We start from the raw sequence: 21191 nt of genomic DNA, 5'->3' as shown, positions 1-21191 counted from the left end.
CTTAGGCTACTGGACACCATTAGCTCCAGAGGGATCGACCGCAGGACCCGTCCTTGGTGTTCGTTCCCGGAGCCGCGCCGCCGTCCCTCTTACAGAGCCAGAAGCATGAAGATGGTCCGGAAAATCGGCGGCAGAAGACTTCAGTCTTCACCAAGGTAGCGCACAGCACTGCAGCTGTGCGCCATTGCTCCTCATACACACTTCACACTCCGGTCACTGAGGGTGCAGGGCGCTGGGGGGGGGGGCGCCCTGAGCAGCAATAAAAACACCTTGGCTGGCAAAATAATCACAATATATAGCCCCAGAGGCTATATATGTGATAATTACTAGAGATGAGCGCCTGAAATTTTTCGGGTTTTGTGTTTTGGTTTTGGGTTCGGTTCCGCGGCCGTGTTTTGGGTTCGAACGCGTTTTGGCAAAACCTCACCGAATTATTTTTGTCGGATTCGGGTGTGTTTTGGATTCGGGTGTTTTTTTCCAAAAACACTAAAAAACAGCTTAAATCATAGAATTTGGGGGTCATTTTGATCCCAAAGTATTATTAACCTCAAAAACCATAATTTACACTCATTTTCAGTCTATTCTGAATACCTCACACCTCACAATATTATTTTTAGTCCTAAAATTTGCACCGAGGTCGCTGTGTGAGTAAGATTAGCGACCCTAGTGGCCGACACAAACACCGGGCCCATCTAGGAGTGGCACTGCAGTGTCACGCAGGATGGCCCTTCCAAAAAACCCTCCCCAAACAGCACATGACGCAAAGAAAAAAAGAGGCGCAATGAGGTAGCTGTGTGAGTAAGATTAGCGACCCTAGTGGCCGACACAAACACCGGGCACATCTAGGAGTGGCACTGCAGTGTCACGCAGGATGTCCCTTCCAAAAAACCCTCCCCAAACAGCACATGACGCAAAGAAAAAAAGAGGCGCAATGAGGTAGCTGTGTGAGTAAGATTAGCGACCCTAGTGGCCGACACAAACACCGGGCCCATCTAGGAGTGGCACTGCAGTGTCACGCAGGATGTCCCTTCCAAAAAACCTGAACCACTAGCCATGAACATAGGCCAGGGCCTCAGCCGTTCCTTGCCACTCCGTGTGGTAAATGGCATATTGGCAAGTTTACGCTTCTCCTCCGACAATTTTATTTTAGGTTTTTGGAGTCCTTTTTTTACTGATATTTGGTGTTTTGGATTTGACATGCTCTGTACTATGACATTGGGCATCGTCCTTGGCAGACGACGTTGCTGGCATTTCATCGTCTCGGCCATGACTAGTGGCAGCAGCTTCAGCACGAGGTGGAAGTGGATCTTGATCTTTCCCTAATTTTGGAACCTCAACATTTTTGTTCTCCATATTTTAATAGGCACAACTAAAAGGCACCTCAGGTAAACAATGGAGATGGATGGATTGGATACTAGTATACAATTATGGACGGGCTGCCGAGTGCCGACACAGAGGTAGCCACAGCCGTGAACTACCGCACTGTACTGTGTCTGCTGCTAATATATAGACTGGTTGATAAAGAGATAGTATACTCGTAACTAGTATGTATGTATAAAGAAAGAAAAAAAAACCACGGTTAGGTGGTATATACAATTATGGACGGGCTGCCGAGTGCCGACACAGAGGTAGCCACAGCCGTGAACTACCGCACTGTACTGTGTCTGCTGCTAATATATAGACTGGTTGATAAAGAGATAGTATACTCGTAACTAGTATGTATGTATAAAGAAAGAAAAAAAAACCACGGTTAGGTCACTGGTATATACAATTATGGACGGGCTGCGGAGTGCCGACACAGAGGTAGCCACAGCCGTGAACTACCGCACTGTACTGTGTCTGCTGCTAATATATAGACTGGTTGATAAAGAGATAGTATACTCGTAACTAGTATGTATGTATAAAGAAAGAAAAAAAAACCACGGTTAGGTGGTATATACAATTATGGACGGGCTGCCGAGTGCCGACACAGAGGTAGCCACAGCCGTGAACTACCGCACTGTACTGTGTCTGCTGCTAATATATAGACTGGTTGATAAAGAGATAGTATACTCGTAACTAGTATGTATGTATAAAGAAAGAAAAAAAAACCACGGTTAGGTCACTGGTATATACAATTATGGACGGGCTGCCGAGTGCCGACACAGAGGTAGCCACAGCCGTGAACTACCGCACTGTACTGTGTCTGCTGCTAATATATAGACTGGTTGATAAAGAGATAGTATACTCGTAACTAGTATGTATGTATAAAGAAAGAAAAAAAAACCACGGTTAGGTCACTGGTATATACAATTATGGACGGGCTGCCGAGTGCCGACACAGAGGTAGCCACAGCCGTGAACTACCGCACTGTACTGTGTCTGCTGCTAATATATAGACTGGTTGATAAAGAGATAGTATACTCGTAACTAGTATGTATGTATAAAGAAAGAAAAAAAAACCACGGTTAGGTCACTGGTATATACAATTATGGACGGGCTGCCGAGTGCCGACACAGAGGTAGCCACAGCCGTGAACTACCGCACTGTACTGTGTCTGCTGCTAATATAGACTGGTTGATAAAGAGATAGTATACGTACTAATATTATATACTGGTGGTCAGGTCACTGGTCACTAGTCACACTGGCAGTGGCACTCCTGCAGCAAAAGTGTGCACTGTTTAATTTTAATATAATATTATGTACTCCTGGCTCCTGCTATAACCTATAACTGGCACTGCAGTAGTGCTCCCCAGTCTCCCCCACAATTATAAGCTGTGTGAGCTGAGCAGTCAGACAGATATATAATATATATAGATGATGCAGCACACTGGCCTGAGCCTGAGCAGTGCACACAGATATGGTATGTATGTGACTGAGTCACTGTGTGCTGTGTATCGCTTTTTTCAGGCAGAGAACGGATTATAAATAAAAGTGGTGGTCACTGGTCACTATCAGCAAAACTCTGCACTGTACACTACTGAGTACTCCTAATGCTCCCCAAAATTAGTAAATCAATTGTCTAAACGGAGAGGACGCCAGCCACGTCCTCTCCCTATCAATCTCAATGCACGTGTGAAAAAGGCGGCGACGCGCGGCTCCTTATATAGAATCCGAGTCTCGCGATAGAATCCGAGCCTCGCGAGAATCCGACAGCGTCATGATGACGTTCGGGCGCGCTCGGGTTAACCGAGCAAGGCGGGAAGATCCGAGTCGCTCGGACTCGTGAAAAAAAACATGAAGTTCTGGCGGGTTCGGATTCAGAGAAACCGAACCCGCTCATCTCTAATAATTACCCCTGCCAGAATCCATAAAAAAGCGGGAGAAAAGTCCGCGAAAAAGGGGCGGAGCTATCTCCCTCGGCACACTGGCGCCATTTTCTCTTCACAGTGTAGCTGGAAGACAGCTCCCCAGGCTCTCCCCTGTAGTTTTCAGGCTCAAAGGGTTAAAAAGAGAGGAGGGGCACTAAATTTAGGCGCAATATTGTTTATACAAGCAGCTATTGGGGAAAATTCACTCAGTGATAGTGTTTATCCCTACATTATATAGCGCTCTGGTGTGTGCTGGCATACTCTCTCTCTGTCTCCCCAAAGGGCTGTGTGGGGTCCTGTCCTCAGTCAGAGCATTCCCTGTGTGTGTGCGGTGTGTCGGTACGGCTGTGTCGACATGTTTGATGAGGAGGCTTATGTGGAGGCGGAGCAGATGCCGATAAATGGGATGTCGCCCCCTGGGGCCGACACCAGAGTGGATGGATAGGTGGAAGGTATTAACCGACAGTGTCAACTCCTTACATAAAAGGCTGGATGACGTAACAGCTATGGGACAGCCGGCTTCTCAGCCCGCGCCTGCCCAGGCGTCTCAAAGGCCATCAGGGGCTCAAAAACGCCCGCTCCCTCAGATGGCAGACACAGATGTCGACACGGAGTCTGACTCCAGTGTCGACGAGGTTGAGACATATACACAATCCACTAGGAACATCCGTTACATGATCCCGGCAATAAAAAATGTGTTACACATTTCTGACATTAACCCAAGTACCACTAAAAAAGGGTTTTATGTGTGGGGAGAAAAAGCAGGCAGTGTTTTGTTCCCCCATCAAATGAGTGAATGAAGTGTGAAAAAGCGTGGGTTCCCCCGATAAGAAACTGGTAATTTCTAAAAAGTTACTGATGGCGTACCCTTTCCCGCCAGAGGATAAGTTACGCTGGGAGATATCCCCTAGGGTGGATAAGGCGCTCACACGTTTGTTAAAAAAGGTGGCACTGCCGTCTTAGGATACGGCCACTTTGAAGGTACCTGCTGATAAAAAGCAGGAGGCTATCCTGAAGTCTGTATTTACACACTCAGGTACTAGACTGAGACCTGCAGATAGTGCTGCTGCAGCGTGGTCTGTAACCCTGTCAAACAGGAATACTATTTTGCGAACATAAGACGTCGTCTTATATATGAGGGATGCACAGAGGGATATTTTGCCGGCTGGCATCCAGAATTAATGCAATGTCCATTCTGTCAGGAGGGTATTAGAGACCCGACACTGGACAGGTGATGCTGACTTTAAAAGGCACATAGAGCCTTATAAGGGTGAGGAATTGTTTGGGGATGGTCTCTGGGACCTCGTATCCACAGCAACAGCTGGGAAGAATTTTTTTACCTCAGGTTTCCTCACAGCCTAAGAAAAGCACTGTATTATCAGGTACAGTCCTTTCGGCTTCAGAAAAGCAAGCGGGTCAAAGGCGCTTCCTTTCTGCACAGAGACGAGGGAAGAGGGAAAAAGCTGCACCAGTCAGCCAGTTCCCAGAATCAAAATTCTTCCCCCGCTTCCTCTGAGTCCACCGCATGACGCGGGGGCTCCACAGGCGTAGCCAGGTACGGTGGGGGGCCGCCTCAAAAATTTCAGCGATCAGTGGGCTCGCTCACAGGTGGATCCCTGGATCCTTCAAGTAGTATCTCAGAGGTACAAGCTGGAATTCGAGGCGTCTTCCCCCCGCCGTTTCCTCAAATCTGCCTTGCCGACAACTCCCTCAGGCAGGGAGGCTGTGCTAGAGGCAATTCACAAGCTGTATTCCCAGCAGGTGTTAGTCAAGGTGCCCCTACTTCAACAAGGACGGGGTTACTATTCCACACTGTTTGTGGTACCGAAACCGGACGGTTCGGTGAGACCCATTTTAAATTTGAAATCCTTGAACACATACATAAAAAAATTCAAGTTCAAGATGGAATCGCTCAGGGCGGTTATTGCAAGCCTGGAGGAGGGGGATTACATGGTATCCCTGGACATCAAGGATGCTTACCTACATGTCCCCATTTACCATCCTCACCAGGAGTACCTCAGATTGTGGTACAGGATTGCCATTACCAATTCCAAACACTGCCGTTTGGACTGTCCACGGCACCGAGGGTCTTTACCAAGGTAATGGCAGAAATGATGATACTCCTTCGAAAAAAGTGTTTCTCTTGCAGGAGAAAGCCAAGGAGCAGTCATCTCTAGTCAGAGACCTCCTGAAACCAAAACAGGTATCGGTGCATCACTGCACACGAGTCCTGGGAAAAATGGTAGCTTCTTACGAAGCAAAATTCCATTCGGCAGGTTCCATACAAGAACCTTTTAGTGGGACCTCTTGGACAAGTGGTCGGGATCGCATCTTCAGATGCATCGCCTGATAACCCTGTCTCCAAGGACCAGGGTATCTCTACTGTGGTGGCTGCAGAGTGCTCATCTTCAAGAGGGCCGCAGATTCGGCATACAGGACTGGGTCCTGGTAACCACGGATGCCAGCCTTCGAGGCTGGGGGGCAGTCACACAGGGAAGAAATTTCCAAGAACTTTGGTCAAGTCAGGAGTCGTCCCTACACATAAATATTCTGGAACTGAGGGCCATTTACAATGCCCTACGTCTGGCAAGGCCTCTGCTTCAAAACCAGCCGGTACTGATCCAATCAGACAACATCACGGCAGTCGCCCATGTAAACCGACAGGGCGGCACAAGAAGCAGGATGGCGATGGCAGAAGCCACAAGGATTCTCCGATGGGCGGAAAATCACGTCTTAGCACTGTCAGCAGTGTTCATTCCGGGAGTGGACAACTGGGAAGCAGACTTCCTCAGCAGACACGACCGACACCCGGGAGAGTGGGGACTTCATCCAGAAGTCTTCCAACTGTTGGTAAACCGTTGGGAAAGGCCACAGGTGGACATGATGGCGTCCCGCCTAAACAAAAAACTAGATATTGCGCCAGGTCAAGGGACCCTCAGGCAATAGCTGTGGACGCTCTAGTGACACCGTGGGTGTACCAGTTGGTTTATGTGTTCCCTCCTCTGCCTCTCATACCAAAGGTACTGAGAATAATAAGAAAACGAGGAGTAAGAACGATACTCGTGGTTCCGGATGGGCCAAGAAGAGCTTGGTACCCAGAACTTACAGAAATAATATCAGAGGACCCATGGCCTCTACCGCTCAGACAGGATCTGCTACAGCAGGGGCCCTGTCTGTTCCAAGACTTAGCGCGGCTGCATTGGACGGCATGGCGGTTGAATTCCGGATCCTAAAGCAAAAGGACATTCCGGAGGAAGTCATTCCTACGCTGATAAAAGCCAGGAAAGAAGTAACCGCAAACCATTATCACCGTATTTGGCGAAAATATGTTGCGTGGTGTGAGGCCAGGAAGGCCCCAACAGAGGAATTTCAGCTGGGTCGTTTTCTGCACTTCCTACAGTCGGGAGTGACTATGGGCCTAAAATTGGGTTCCATTAAGGTCCAGATTTCGGCTCTGTCGATTTTCTTCCAGAAAGAACTGGCTTCACTGCCTGCAGTTCAGACTTTTGTAAAGGGAGTGTTACATATTCAGCCCCCTTTTGTGCCTCCTGTGGCACCGTGGGATCTCAACGTGGTGTTGAGTTTCCTGAAATCACATTGGTTTGAGCCACTTAAAACTGTGGATCTGAAATATCTCACGTGGAAAGTGGTCATGTTATTGGCCTTGGCTTCGGCCAGGCGTGTGTCAGAATTGGCGGCTTTGTCGTGTAAAAGCCCTTATCTGATTTTCCATATGGATAGGGCAGAATTGAGGACTCGTCCCCAGTTTCTCCCTAAGGTGGTATCAGCTTTTCACTTGAACCAACCTATTGTAGTGCCTGCGGCTACTTGGGGCTTGGAAGATTCCAAGTTACTGGACGTAGTCAGGGCCTTGAAAATTTATGTTTCCAGGATGGCTGGAGTCAGGAAAACTGACTCGCTTTTTATCCTGTAGGCACCCAACAAACTAGGTGCTCCTGCTTCTGAGCAGACTATTGCTCGCTGGATTTGTAGCACAATTCAGCTGGCGCTTTCTGCGGCTGGATTGCCGCATCCTAAATCAGTAAAAGCCCATTCCACAAGGAAAGTGGGCTCATCTTGGGCGGCTGCCCGAGGGGTCTCGGCTTTACAACTTTGCCGAGCTGCTACTTGGTCAGGGGCAAACACGTTTGCTAAATTCTACAAGTTTAATACCCTGGCTGAGGAGGACCTTGAGTTCTCTCATTCGGTGCTGCAGAGTCATCCGCACTCTCCCGCCCGTTTGGGAGCTTTGGTATAATCCCCATGGTCCTTACGGAGTCCCCAGCATCCACTAGGACGTCAGAGAAAATAAGAATTTACTCACCGGTAATTCTATTTCTCGTAGTCCGTAGTGGATGCTGGGCGCCCATCCCAAGTGCGGATTGTCTGCAATACTTGTATATAGTTATTGCCTAACTAAAGGGTTATTGTTGAGCCATCTGTTGAGAGGCTCAGTTGTATTTCATACTGTTAACTGGGTTAAATATCACGAGTTATACGGTGTGATTGGTGTGGCTGGTATGAGTCTTACCCGGGATTCAAAATCCTTCCTTATTGTGTCAGCTCTTCCGGGCACAGTATCCTAACTGAGGTCTGGAGGAGGGGCATAGAGGGAGGAGCCAGTGCACACCAGGTAGTACCAAATCTTTCTTTTAGTATGCCCAGTCTCCTGCGGAGCCGTCTATTCCCCATGGTCCTTACGGAGTCCCCAGCATCCACTACGGACTACGAGAAATAGAATTACCGGTGAGTAAATTCTTATTTTAGCAGGAGCATGGAAAGAACTTTGCGGGCATCATAGCAACTTTTTAAAGGAGTCCCTACCCTAATGCTTCTGGATAGACCCTTCTCCGCAGCAGTTGTTCATTTTATGCAGCATAGCAGTGCCCTAGTTCAGAATATGCCACATTGTAGTGCTGCCAGCATACATTATGCCACAGAGTACCTCCAATTCACAATATGCCATACAGTGTCCCCGGTATATATTATGGCACAATAAAGTGCCACCAGTTCATAATATGCCATATTGTAGTAACCCCACTTCATTTTATGCCACATTATAGTTCACTCCATTGATATTATGCCACATTACGGTGTGCCCCAACACATATTAAGCTTATAGTGCCTCCAGTTCATATTAATCCACATTACAATGCCCAGTTAAGATTATGCCACATTACAGAGGCATTGAAGTCCCACCCCTCCCACAGCTTAACCCTAACCCTTCCCGCATATCCTAACCCTAACCCTCCCCCTAGTGCCTAACACTACACCTAACCCACCCCTCCTGAAGCCTATTACTAACTGCCCCTTCCTACAACCTAACCATCCTCTCCCACAGCCTAACCCTAACTCTCCCCCAGAGCCTAACCCTAACCCTCCCTCTAGTGCCTAACCCTAACCTCATTACTTACCATTGGAATCTTTTGGGATTCTGACCATTGAGATTCCGCTGCTGGGATTCTGACTGTTGGGATCCTGACTGCATCCGCATAAGGGGTAGAACTGTGTGATACAATGTATATAAGGGGCAATACTGTGTGGCATAATATGAATAAGGGGCACTGCTACTGTGTGGCATAATGTGTATAAGGCAGAGGTTGTCAAACGCGGTCCTCAAGGCACCCCAATGGTCTAGGTATATCCTTGGCTCAGCACAGATGGTTAAATCAAATTGACTGATGTGTTTATTAAGTCATCTATGGCCAAGCATGGATAAACGTAAAACCTGGACTGTTGGGGTGCCTTGAGGACAGCGTTTGAGAACCTCAGGTATAAGTGGTACTACTGTGTGGTACAGTGTGTATAAGGGTTTCTACTGTCTGGTACAGTGTGTATAAGGGGTTCTACTGTCTGGCATAATGTGTATGAGGGGTACTAATGTGTAGCATAATGTTTATATGGGGTACAATGTGTATAAGGGAGACTACTGTGTGGCATAATGTGAATAAGGGGCACTACTATATGTGGTATAATGTGTATAAGGGGTTCTACTGTGTGGTACAATGTGTATAAGGGGTTCTATGGTGTGGTATAACATGAATAAGCTGCACTAATGTGTGGTCTAATGTGTAAAAGGGGCACTACTGTATGGCCTAATGTGTAAAAGGGGCATTACTGTGTGGAGTATCATGAATAAGGGGCACTGCTGTGTGGTGTCAAATGAATAAGGTCAGGGCTGCAACTGGTGGGGGCCTAGGTGGGCGTGTGCCCATGGCATTGGATTTCTGGGGGCCCAAAGATGGGCACTTTTACATCTATCAGCAATATGAAGACCTGCGGCTGTGTGATACAGAGTGGCCGATACACATTGGAGGCACACCGCAGACATCCAGCCACTTCTCCCATCACCCCACCACCTTGTCTCCTCTTCATCCAGCAGAGCTGAGTGCACAGCACCCAGGACTACTGTGGCTGAGTGACCACATTATCTAATGATACAGCCAATCCAGAAGTCACATTTCCCAGGAAGTACTGCAGGGCAATGCCAGTTGCTGGTGTGTGTTCCTCCACACACACCGAAATAAGGACCAACAACACAGGGCTCCGTACCAGGTAGCACCATAGTATTAGGGAGCATACTGCATTGCAAACTGCCAGGACTGAGCTTCTTCCCTGGGCACTGGCTGCACTGGGGGCTCCCTGCATGTGTCACCATAGTATCAGGGAGCATACAGCAGCGCACACTGCCCGCAGCTGGCACAGCACTATCCTTGGCACTCCTGGACACATAAGGTGATTGGGAGATTAAGGAGTAAATGTCTCCAGCTGTAACTTCTTTCCTACACTGCACACCCCCTGTCACCTGGGCAGCCATACACCGTGTGGATGGCACTCTTTTAGCAAACATTGCTGCCTGGTGAACTGAGCCTATGGTGGATGTGGCAATAGCAGTGATATGACAGTGGAGTGGGTATAGGATGGCATCCCACGGAAAGCCAAAAAGGGACTGAAGAGCAGACTATGAGAGTCAGATTAAAGGTAAGGGGCAAAGCGGGCAAACAGGACTCCCTGGGTGGTACAGAGCCTTTTACATGGCGCCAGCCTCCTGTGACACCACAATGCTCTAATGCCGTGGTTTTGGGATTTATTGCATCCATCCATCACTGCAGTATCTGATTCCTAAGTTTAGCCTCTGCTACTGTGAGTGTTGTGTGTACCTTGAAGCATGCGGCATGGCACATTGTTTTATTCGTTATTGTATTTATTAGCTGTATGCAATTAATAAATTGATCCCTTTTACTACGGCAGTTTCATCCCTCAATAATCCCCTCAATAATCACAATTCTATCTCGACCACTATTTACGAGTTACCTACATCATCTGCTTACCCTGATTCCCTGGTTGGTCATCATCCCTACCAGACAAGTATTGGTAGCGGGGCGCCAGTTGTTGCTTTGCCCGGGGTGACAAAAATCCTAGTTTCTGCCCTGATAAATTTGCTTTACTGTGTGGCGTAATTTCAGTTAGGGTTACTATGTGTGGCCACGCCCCTTCTTCAAAAGACTACAGGGTCTATTTACTAAACCTTGGATGCAGATAAAGTGGACGGAGATAAGGTACCAGCCACTCAGCTCCTAACTGCCATTTCACAGGCTGGGTTTGAAAAATGACAGTTAGGAGCTGATTAACTGGTACTTTATCTCCGTGCACTTTATTTCCATCCAAGGCTTAGTAAATAGACCCCTATGTCCCTGTCGGATGCACTCAAAGTATTGTGGGGGACGGGGACCAAAATGTCTAGTTACCACTCTGGGAATATCAGTCTGAGATGTTTCCCTGATTTTATTTCACATTTCCTGCAGATAAAGGAGTCTGGAGATTCCGTCATGTTCTTGGTAGTTGATAAAGCAACAGACAATTCCTTCCAGCAAAAGAAGACAAAAATCACAGCGGATCAGGCTTCAGTACGGCTGCTGCCCAACCCTCCGAGAACTGTGGAGATGACCAAGAACCCGGATGGCTACGGCTTTTACCTGAGACAAGAGAAAGTTCGCAAAGGTAAAACATGGTGCATCCTGATGCCACTAACTGATAGATGACCCACGCATGGTGGAGCTGGGTGTGTGTATCAACTGGTTTCAAACTTATATTATATATTCTTATGTTCCGTCAATGTGCAAAAAGTCTAAAAACGGACGTTGATTGCTTGTATTCATTTTTGGTTAAAAAGATGTCTCGTGCTTTACGTGGTGTCATCAGGGGCTTCATCGTTGGCACTGGTACAGTTACCAAACCACTAGCGCTCATTACACTCAACCCATGTTGACAGGTTGATGTGAGGGGGGTTCAGTATGATTTCCTAATGGATGAGATGCCTACGGTTAGGATACCGACAGTAGCATCCCGTCCATCAGTCCCTCTAAAGAACCCTAACCCTCCTCTGCTCCCTACCGTAACCCTAAACCTCCCCGGTGGTGCCTAACACTAACCCTCCTGGGTGGTGCCTAAACCTAACCCTCCCTTCCCTGCTGCCTAACCCTAACCCTCCCTTCCCTGCTGCCTAACCCTAACCTCCCCTTCTATGTGCCTAACCCTAACCATCCTCTGCTCCCTACCCTAACCCTCCCCGTTGGTGCCTAACACTAACCCTCCCTTCCCTGCTGCCTAAACCTACTCTCCCCGCTTGGTGCCTAACCCTAACCTTCCCATCTATGTGCCTAACCCTAACCCTCCTCTGCTCCCTACCGTAACCCTAACCCTTCCCGGTGGTGCCTAACACTAACCCTCCCTTCCCTGCTGCCTAAACCTACCCTCACTGCTTGGAACCCTAACCTCCCCTTCTATGTGCCTAACCCTAACCCTCCCTCCCCGGCCCCTAACCCAGTGTGTCCCGCTGAATGGACGTTTGGGATTCCGTCTGTCAGAACTGATACGCTAGTATTCTGTGCGGCATCGGTATGTAGACGCCGGGATTGCGACGTCCTTCGGGATCCCGGCGTCTGTATATCGGCTGCCAGGATCCCGTCCGTCAGGGAGCTAACCGCTTCCCATGAGGGGAGGCGCCTCTCCATCTCGCGGTAAGTTAAAGTATAGTAAAACGTGGAAATTCAGACGCCCATGTGCCAGAGTCACATGCAAAGCAGCCACATCTGCAAAAGTATTGCGTGATTGAAAATAGCCGCGGACATCCGCCCGTGTTCAGATTCGCCCTTAAACATCCAAGATTCCCCCAGCACACTGTACTGTACCAGTGATGAGATATACGATTCCCCCAGCACACTCTACTGCACCAGTGATGAGATATACGATTCCCCCAGCACACTATACTGCACCAGTGATGAGATATACATCCTATATGATAGCAGTAAGATAATACATTTATTTCAGCAACTTTTTGTGTATCATTATTCTGAGAAGCATGTATGGGATCAGTAGTTGGAGGGCATGCTGGTACTTATAGTGCCATTTGGAGGATTTTGAGAGGCTTCCAGGTGAGTTAGCTCTCAATTTAGAAATATAAAAATGTAAGTGATATTATCGGGATCAGGTCATGTGACCGGTACTCGGGATCCCGGCGGTCACCGTGCTGACGCCGGGTTCCCGAGTGTTCACAAGAAAAGCCGACTAACAGGGACTATTCCCACTCGTGGGTGTCCATAGAGTGGGAATAGAACCTGTTGCGAGCCACCGAGCCCGATTGGGTACTATTATCATGTAGTGTTAGGACCACCATATCAGAGATGCCTTGAAGTGGCTGGTGGCTTAACCATATCTTTGCAAATATATGTGACTGAGATCTCTGCATTACTGCTATCATATAGAAGGTAAATCTCATTACTGATCCATTATAGTGTGCTGGGGGAATCTTGTGTTTTTTCTTGCCCCTATACATGTGTTCTCACTACCAGCACTGATCTGCACCTGCCCAATCCTAGTGCACAAGATTAATCTGGGATTGCTGCATCTCTGCGTACCAAGTGACCATGACGTGCCCACAACGCGCCCATGTCCAACTTATGCTAATTGTGAATGCCTCACTGACACCCACTTACAATCATTTATGCATGAGCAGAAAACTTGCTGACTTCAGTGCATCGGACTCAGAGTCTGCAGAGATCTATGACCCCAATGTAACGGGAGAGAACGTTTCACACCTTTATAAAGGCAATACCAGGTCTGTTTTGAACATCAAAGTAAATGCCACGCAACATCTTAAAGGCATATCGCCAAAACTCCAGGCTGCCCACAAATCGCAGGCTATTACATTTAGGCATATATAGTATGTCAGCTGAAATCTTCAGCTCAAAAGTTGATAGGCTAGAAACAACTTTCATACACTGGGGGAGATTCAAATGTTTGAAAAGTCGGTTGGGTGTCTGTTATTTCCTGTCTATTAGATAGACTCCCAACTGACTTTTCAAACATTTGAATCTCCCCCAGTATGTCCTTATTATGTCACCAGAAGCTAGCATAGCGTTCCGCTGTATGATGTTATTATTTCCAGGTGAGAGTTATGTAAGTGTGTGGAGTTCCCTTTTACATATTAAACCTAGCTATGGAATGAAGCACATTATCAGTAACTGAATTACTTTTCCCAGTAACTGTGATCAAGCCAGGGGTCTATTTACTAAGCCTTGGGTGGAGAAAAAGTGGACGGAGTTAAAGCACCAGCCAATCAGCTCCTAACTGTCATTTTTCAAACCCAGCCTGTGACATGATAGGAGCTGATTGGCTGGTACTTTATTTCCGTCCAGTTTATCTCCATCTAAGGCTTAGTAAATAGACCCCTCAATACTCTGCAGAGGGGTAACTACAGGTTGGGGAGACTGGCAAATGTCCAGGGGGCCCACCCGAAATCAGTCACTAAATACTGTAGACTAAACACGTGATTTGGAAATTAATTTCTCTGTACATGTACTGTTAAGTGATTCAGTATGTACTACTGGCGCACGGGATCCCGGTGGTAGTAATACCGACTCCAGGATTCCAACAACAGCAATACCAATAGGGATAAGATGCTTTACCCCCTAATTCTAACTCTCCCTTCCCGCTGCCTATCCCTAACCTCCCCCCCTTAGTGCTTAATCCTAATCTCCCTGCAGGGGTGCCTAAACCTAAATCAGGAAAAGGTTAAACATACCATAATAAATAAATACACAAACATAACAGAACCAGTCCTGCACTTTCTAATCACACGTTCTCCCACCTCATGATAAGACTCCTGTCTCTTCTCCCTGGCAGTTGCTCTCTGGTCCAGTGCACTGATTGAGGACTCAGATTCACGCACACATACTGGGTAGAAGAAGCTGCTGCCACTGGGCATATGTAGCAGCTCTGGGATGGGTATATGATCCTGCCGCATGGGACGCCGAATATCAGTATACAGACATCGGCATCCTGGGCGCTAGAATGCCGGCATGGGGGGCGAGCGCAATGAAGCCCCTTGCGGGCTCGCTGCGCTCACCATGCTGTGGGCTCTCCCTCTATGGGTGTCATGGACACCCACAGAGAGGGAGTCACCTACCTCGCCGGTATTCTGGCGGCGGTATGGTGCCCCCGTCGGGATCCTGGGGTTGGTATTGAGACAGCCGGGATCTCGACGGGCGGCATCTCTACTCTGTCCCTTACACTGCATGATGTGGCGGCGGCGGCTGTAGCAATCATATTATATACCATTACTATTGTTGTCATAATCTGAACCGCTGGCCAAGACCAGGGGAGGGTTCCGGGAAGTTGTCGCTTTTGCTGCTTGTGGTGGAACAAAGGAAATACTCCATCAGTCTTTTGGGGAAAGTCATTGTAAAACAATAAAGTGAGTTTTACCTCCATGCTTCCTACATGAATAATAACTATAAAGAGTCCAGCGCATAGTGTCCATCACAGCTTGGAATGTTGCTTGCAGGTCACTTCATTGTGGATATTGATCCGAAAAGCCCGGCAGAGAAAGCAAACCTGAAGGACTATGACCGCATCGTCGCTATTAATGGGGAATGTGCGGAGCAGATGCAACATGAGCAGGTGGTGGAAGCCATTCGGAAAGGAGGAAACAAGACCACGCTACTGGTAGCAGACAAAGCCACAGATGAATTGTATGCCAAGGTGAGGTGGCCATAGAATGAAGCATTATCCCCGGAGGAGACATATTCCAGAATGCACTATAGCGCTCCGCACTAACAGGGGTTGGGTATGTGTGACCGGCGGTCAGGAGACCGATGGTGGGGTCCCTGCATTTACATGCCTAGTGTGGGGGAGGGGGCAAGAGCAACGAAACCCCTTGCAGGCTCGCTATGCTCTGGGCTCGGCGGCGAGCTGTGCTCACTACATGTTCTTTTCAGGTCGACGTGTTCATTAGGTCGACATGTACTAGGTCGACAGGTCAAAATGTCGACATGACTTTTCCACGTGTTTTTTTCTCTCCCATACTTGACGGTCCACGTGGACTATGATTGGAATGGTAACCAAGCGATGCGAGGCACCTTTCCCGAAGCATGGCGAGTGAAGCGAGCCATGCGAGGGGACACGGTGCACTAAATGGGGTTCCGCGTCACTTTACGCAGAAAACTACACCAAAAAAGGTCCAAAAACTCATGTCGACCTTTTCACCTGTCGACCTAATCCCCATGTCGACCTGATGCCCACGTCGACCTTCAGTGGTCGATCTAATGACAGTCGACCTAAGTTGAGTTGACCCAACGACCCATACCCGCTCTTTTTGTAAGTCATTTTCTTTATGTACTCCGTTAGGCGCTGTGGAACCCTTGTGGCGCCATATAAACAATAATAATCATAATAATAATAATAATACATGTATGCACAAATGATGTTTATACATACAAGTACATGTAAAGAATATGTAATAAATTGTAATATGTGTGTGAGACCTGGTGAGCAGGGCCCTCTTACCTCTTTCTGTTATTACCCAGTCTTGTTTTATTACGGTTCCATTTCAGTTTTGTTCCCAATTGTAAAGCGAAGAGATTATGCCGGCGCTATAACAGTATAGATTATATAATAAATTCTTCTATGCTTGTTCATTCAGGCTGGCCTCTCCCCGTTCATCTATTTAAAACAATCAGAGGTTCCCACACCAGTAAAAGAAGCTCCAAAACCAACAGAAACACCAGCCACCCAACCAGCTCCAGTTCCAGCACCAGCGGCCGCAGCACCTGCAGCAGCACCAGCGGCCTCACCAGCAGCGTCAGCTCCCACTTCGTCTCCAGACCCGAATCACAAGCCCAGACTCTGCAGAGTAAAAAAAGGGAGCGCAGGGTTTGGCTTCAACCTGAATGCTATCAAAGAAGTACCGGGGCAATATCTGAAACAGGTAAAGTAACTGTCCTCCTAGTGCAACAAGAGATGGTGGTTTTGCCCTATTCAACGTTATATATCATGTAAATAATGGCACTTCAACACAATCAGTGAAACTGGTGCATGAAGGTTCACCGGGGGAATGCAGCATCTTACGGGTGCGGCTGGTCCCCATAGAGCAGGCTTTCCCAACCACGGTCCTCAAGGCACATCAACAGTGCAGGTTTTAGTGATATCCAGGCTGCAGCACAGATGGTTACATCAAAATAACTGAGCTACTAATTAAGTCACCTGTGCTGCAGCCTGGATATCACTAAAACCTGCACTGATAGTGTGCCTTGAGGACCGTGGTTGGGAATGCCTGCCATAGAGGCTTGGTTAACCATTAGTCCCCCTCGGCAGCTATCCCAGGTCACCGCCGTACCGCTCCAACAGGCCCGGGTAGTTAGTACCCGATTCCGTCCCCGTCTCGGTCTCCCTGATGGCAACAAAAAATATATGTGAAATGGGGAACCAATTAATGAATGTAGAATACGCGGAGTAAAACGGAAAACATGAAATAAATGATGCACTGTAGTTTTATATAACAAGAATGGCTCCTTATTCAGCTTCAGTTGCAGTTCTGCGATTGTGGCAGAACTGCAACTGCTGAGAATCGCGCAGCAAGAGCCGCCCAGCACAGTAAAAGTCCACTCAGCGCAGAACAAGCCGCCCACTGATGCTTTCGCAATTCTGTATTGCAAAAATCGAACACGGGGCTGATTCAGGTTAGATTGCAAATTCTGCTAGGTAGCAGAATTTGCAATCCTTGGGAAAGCATGCTGACCACCGCCTCCCCCACACTTTTCATCAAGCAGAAACTACGATCGCACCACAATTTCTGCAAGAGGCCCGCCGCCATCTTTGATCGTGGCGCTGCGTGATGTCACGCAGCCACTGTGATCCTGCCCACACCACGCCCCCCTTTTTGATGACGCCTCCCCCATTGTCCCGCCTCCACCCCTGCAACACTCAGTCTCCGCCTAGGAAATGGAGCGTTGCCACCCCCTGAATGCCTCTGCCTGATTGACAGGCAGAGGCGTTCGCATTTTACTTGTGGGCGCATGCGCACGACGGGTGCTGCGCATGCGCCTGCATTTTTTTTTTTTTTGCGGTTGGATCGCTTATCGCGATCCAACCTGAATCTGGCCCACCATCAGCAGTTGCGGGTCACCTACGGCTACTCAGAATGAGAATGCCGTCTCAGACATGTTCGTGCATGTACGGTTGCAAATAATAACGTAGGACCTAATTCAGACCTGATCACAAAAGCAAAATCTTTCTCTAATGGGCAAAACCATGTGCACTGCAGGGAAGACAGATGTAACATGTGCAGAGAGAATTAGATTTGCGTGGGTTGTATTGTTTCTGTGCAGGGTAAAAACTGGCTGCTTTATTTTTACACTGCAATTTAGATTTCAGTTTGAACACACCACACCCAAATCTAACTCTCTCTGCACATGTTACATCTGCCCCAACTGCAGTGCACATGGTTTTGTCCATTACAGAAAAATGTTGCTGTTGCGATCAGGTCTGAATTAGGCCTTACCTATATGATCAGTGGTGTGTGCGGACTGCGGGCACAGCTTTCTAACAGAACCGCGCTTGGGTCCGGACTTCAGAACATCCTCCATCTATCTCTCAGTCCTGATTAATATTTAGAAAGATTTAGGTCAATAGAACGACAGATTCCACTTTGCAGAGAACACAGTTTCTCGAGTTGGACGTAAAACATTTATAAATGAGCCCCTCACTGTTTGTGAATATGTAAATTATCGCTCAGATTCCGTTGGGTATTTATCAGGTTCCCCTGGAACAAGGTTCTGTCTGAAGCCTAAATCTAGATGTTCTGCTCTTACTAACCCCGTGTACTTGGCAGGTTGGGAAGGGCGGCCCGGCAGATGTGGCTGGGATAAAAGAGGATGACATTCTGGTGGAAGTGAACGGTGTCAATGTAATGGAGGAGGCGTATGATGACGTTGTGATGAGGATCAAACAAGCCGGAGCCGAGATTACACTCCTGGTGGTTTCACCGGACGCTCACGAACACTTCAAGGCACAGAATATCCAAATAACAGCATCCATGGCCGACCCTCTACCCAAAGCCGAAAGTACTCCCAGCGCTGATCTGACACCCCCACCGAGCAAGGCAAAGCCGGCGCCTGAGCCAATCGTACCGGTGAGCAACCACTCTGATCTGACACCCCCACCGAGCAAGGCAAAGCCAGCGCCTGAGCCAATCGTACCGGTGAGCAACCACTCTGATCTGACACCCCCACCGAGCAAGGCAAAGCCGGCGCCTGAGCCAATCGTACCGGTGAGCAACCACTCTGATCTGACACCCCCACCGAGCAAGGCAAAGCCGGCGCCTGAGCCAATCGCACCGGTGAGCAACCACTCTGATCTGAAATATAGGGGGAGATGTACTAAGCCTTGGGGAGTGATAAAGTGGAAAAAGATAAAGTACCAGCCAATCGGCTCCTAACTGCCACCTCCACTGGGACAGTGGGGGATGTGTAAAAGTTTAAAAGGGTAGTTCAGTATTATTATTTTTTTTGCTGGTGCACTACCGGCCCCAGCAAACCTTGGCATGCTTACACTGTTTCAGTATACTGGTGTATGTAGAACTACAAGCACTAGCATGCCCTGGCATTCTGGGCCCACTAGGATTTGTAGTGCACCTGAAAAAATAAAAGACCATGTTGAGCGATGATGACAAGCTCGCAGCCTATCAGCTTCTAGTCCATACACTCCGATTGGTCAGTGCATGGGAAAGCCACTCCTTATTGGTTAATAGTGATGACACACGTTGGGTCTCACCAATAGCCACAATGAGCTACACTGGGGGGAGGTGTATTATGGGGTGAAGCAGGAAGCACCAGAGTGGGGAGGGAACTATTCAGCGCTCCCTGCAGCCTAGAGCGGACACTGGGTCCTGCCTCAATGCTCTGATCATTCTTTAGTAACATCTGCATTGTTATCCGTCACCGGACAATTGTACGGTGATGGCCAAGTCGTTACATGTTTGCAGATACTGGTGGACATTATGGCGGGGATTGAGGGATCTCCCTGTTGTATTGTTTTTAGCCTGTCATGGCCGAATGTCCTAAAGCTAAACGCCTAGACCAGATCTGGCCAACCTATGGTGCTCCAGCTGTTGTGAAACTACAAGTCCCAGCATGCCCTGCCACGGTTTTAACATTTCCTAGTAGCTAAACTGCGGCAGGGCATGCTAGGACTTGTAGTTTCACAACAGCTGGAGAGCCACAGGTTGGCCATGCCTGACCAAGACTGTGACATTCAATAGAAATCCCCGGGTGTGTTTGCTTTCATCTTATTGTGGTATTTAACAATAATAAAAAAAATTGTACTTAACTATAATCTTATTATTTTACAGGAAAATAAAACATCGGAGGATCAGGCACCCAAAAAAGAAAGTGACGATGACACCGCACTATAACCACTAAGTTGCTCCACTTGCAGATGACAGACGAGAGGCTGGCGCAGGGTAAATGCCGCGGTGCTTCTGATAAAATCCCGGCTCAGTCTTTATAGTCACGGACTGACACTCAAAAGAAATTGTCCACAAGGTGCCATCACTGTGGGGGCTGCGATATGATTAGAATTGAATGGCTGGCGTCCCAGATTATTGATTACCCGGCTAGTGGATAAGACGGTTGTTCTGTAATGATTAAGCCCGGTGCAGTATTATCGCTTCATTCCAAGTTCAAAACAACAATAAAATGTTTCACTTTATGGCTTGTGTGCATCCTTGAGATACGGCCTGGGATCCGCCTGGAACACGGTCTAATCAGTCATGCGTTGTAATCCTACATAGCGGAATATTATCCATATGTGTCATTCTACAACGTTGTACAACTTAGAAGTCACACTCCAAATAAATGGCACCAACGCACGTCTTGCCGATAAGCTATCAATTCATATCAGTGCAAAATGCAGAGAAAAAAAGTTGTTGATGCAAATTATGGGGCACATACAAACTCCACACATATATTGCATTGTTTAGAAGATGAACTCATGACAACGGGCTGTGAGGCAGCAATGCTAGCCACTATGCCACCAAAGCATCCATTTTCGGAAATGGTCTCCCCAATATGTAGCTGTAATGCTAGAGTAGTTCTTACTGAGACAATGGGGCCCCCAAAAAGGAAGTTAAAATAAAGTACTTTTTTTTTACCTTAATACCCTTTAATGAGAACAAGGAATACTTATGTAACGTGTTTACAGACCGAAGACATGAAAGTACTGTCCAACCAGGTGTAAGTCGCCTTTTGGCACATTAGAAATAAAAATAAGATTTTACTTACCGATAAATCTATTTCTCGGAGTCCGTAGTGGATGCTGGGGTTCCTGAAAGGACCATGGGGAATAGCGGCTCCGCAGGAGACAGGGCACAAAAAGTAAAGCTTTTCCAGATCAGGTGGTGTGCACTGGCTCCTCCCCCTATGACCCTCCTCCAGACTCCAGTTAGGTACTGTGCCCGGACGAGCGTACACAATAAGGGAGGATTTTGAATCCCGGGTAAGACTCATACCAGCCACACCAATCACACCGTACAACTTGTGATCTAAACCCAGTTAACAGTATGATA

At 47.9% G+C, this 21191-nt stretch overlaps 1 protein-coding gene across 1 annotated transcript in view; it reads left to right on the top strand.

Moving 5' to 3' along the window:
- Positions 1–20335, top strand: part of PDZK1 (PDZ domain containing 1) — a 63168-nt gene extending 42833 nt beyond the window's left edge. The window contains exons 5-9 of the mRNA XM_063956709.1: positions 11095–11290; positions 15135–15331; positions 16272–16556; positions 18459–18965; positions 19977–20335. Of these exons, the coding sequence (XP_063812779.1) occupies positions 11095–11290; positions 15135–15331; positions 16272–16556; positions 18459–18965; positions 19977–20039 (1248 nt within the window). The 3' untranslated portion in view covers positions 20040–20335. The remainder of the gene's footprint in view (positions 1–11094; positions 11291–15134; positions 15332–16271; positions 16557–18458; positions 18966–19976) is intronic.
- The last annotated feature ends 856 nt before the right edge of the window (positions 20336–21191 follow it).

The sequence above is a fragment of the Pseudophryne corroboree genome, chromosome 2, assembly GCF_028390025.1.
Source record: "Pseudophryne corroboree isolate aPseCor3 chromosome 2, aPseCor3.hap2, whole genome shotgun sequence".
Lineage (NCBI taxonomy): Eukaryota > Metazoa > Chordata > Amphibia > Anura > Myobatrachidae > Pseudophryne > Pseudophryne corroboree.
Note: the sequence above shows the minus strand (reverse complement) of the source record. Positions and strands in the feature narration are given on the sequence as shown.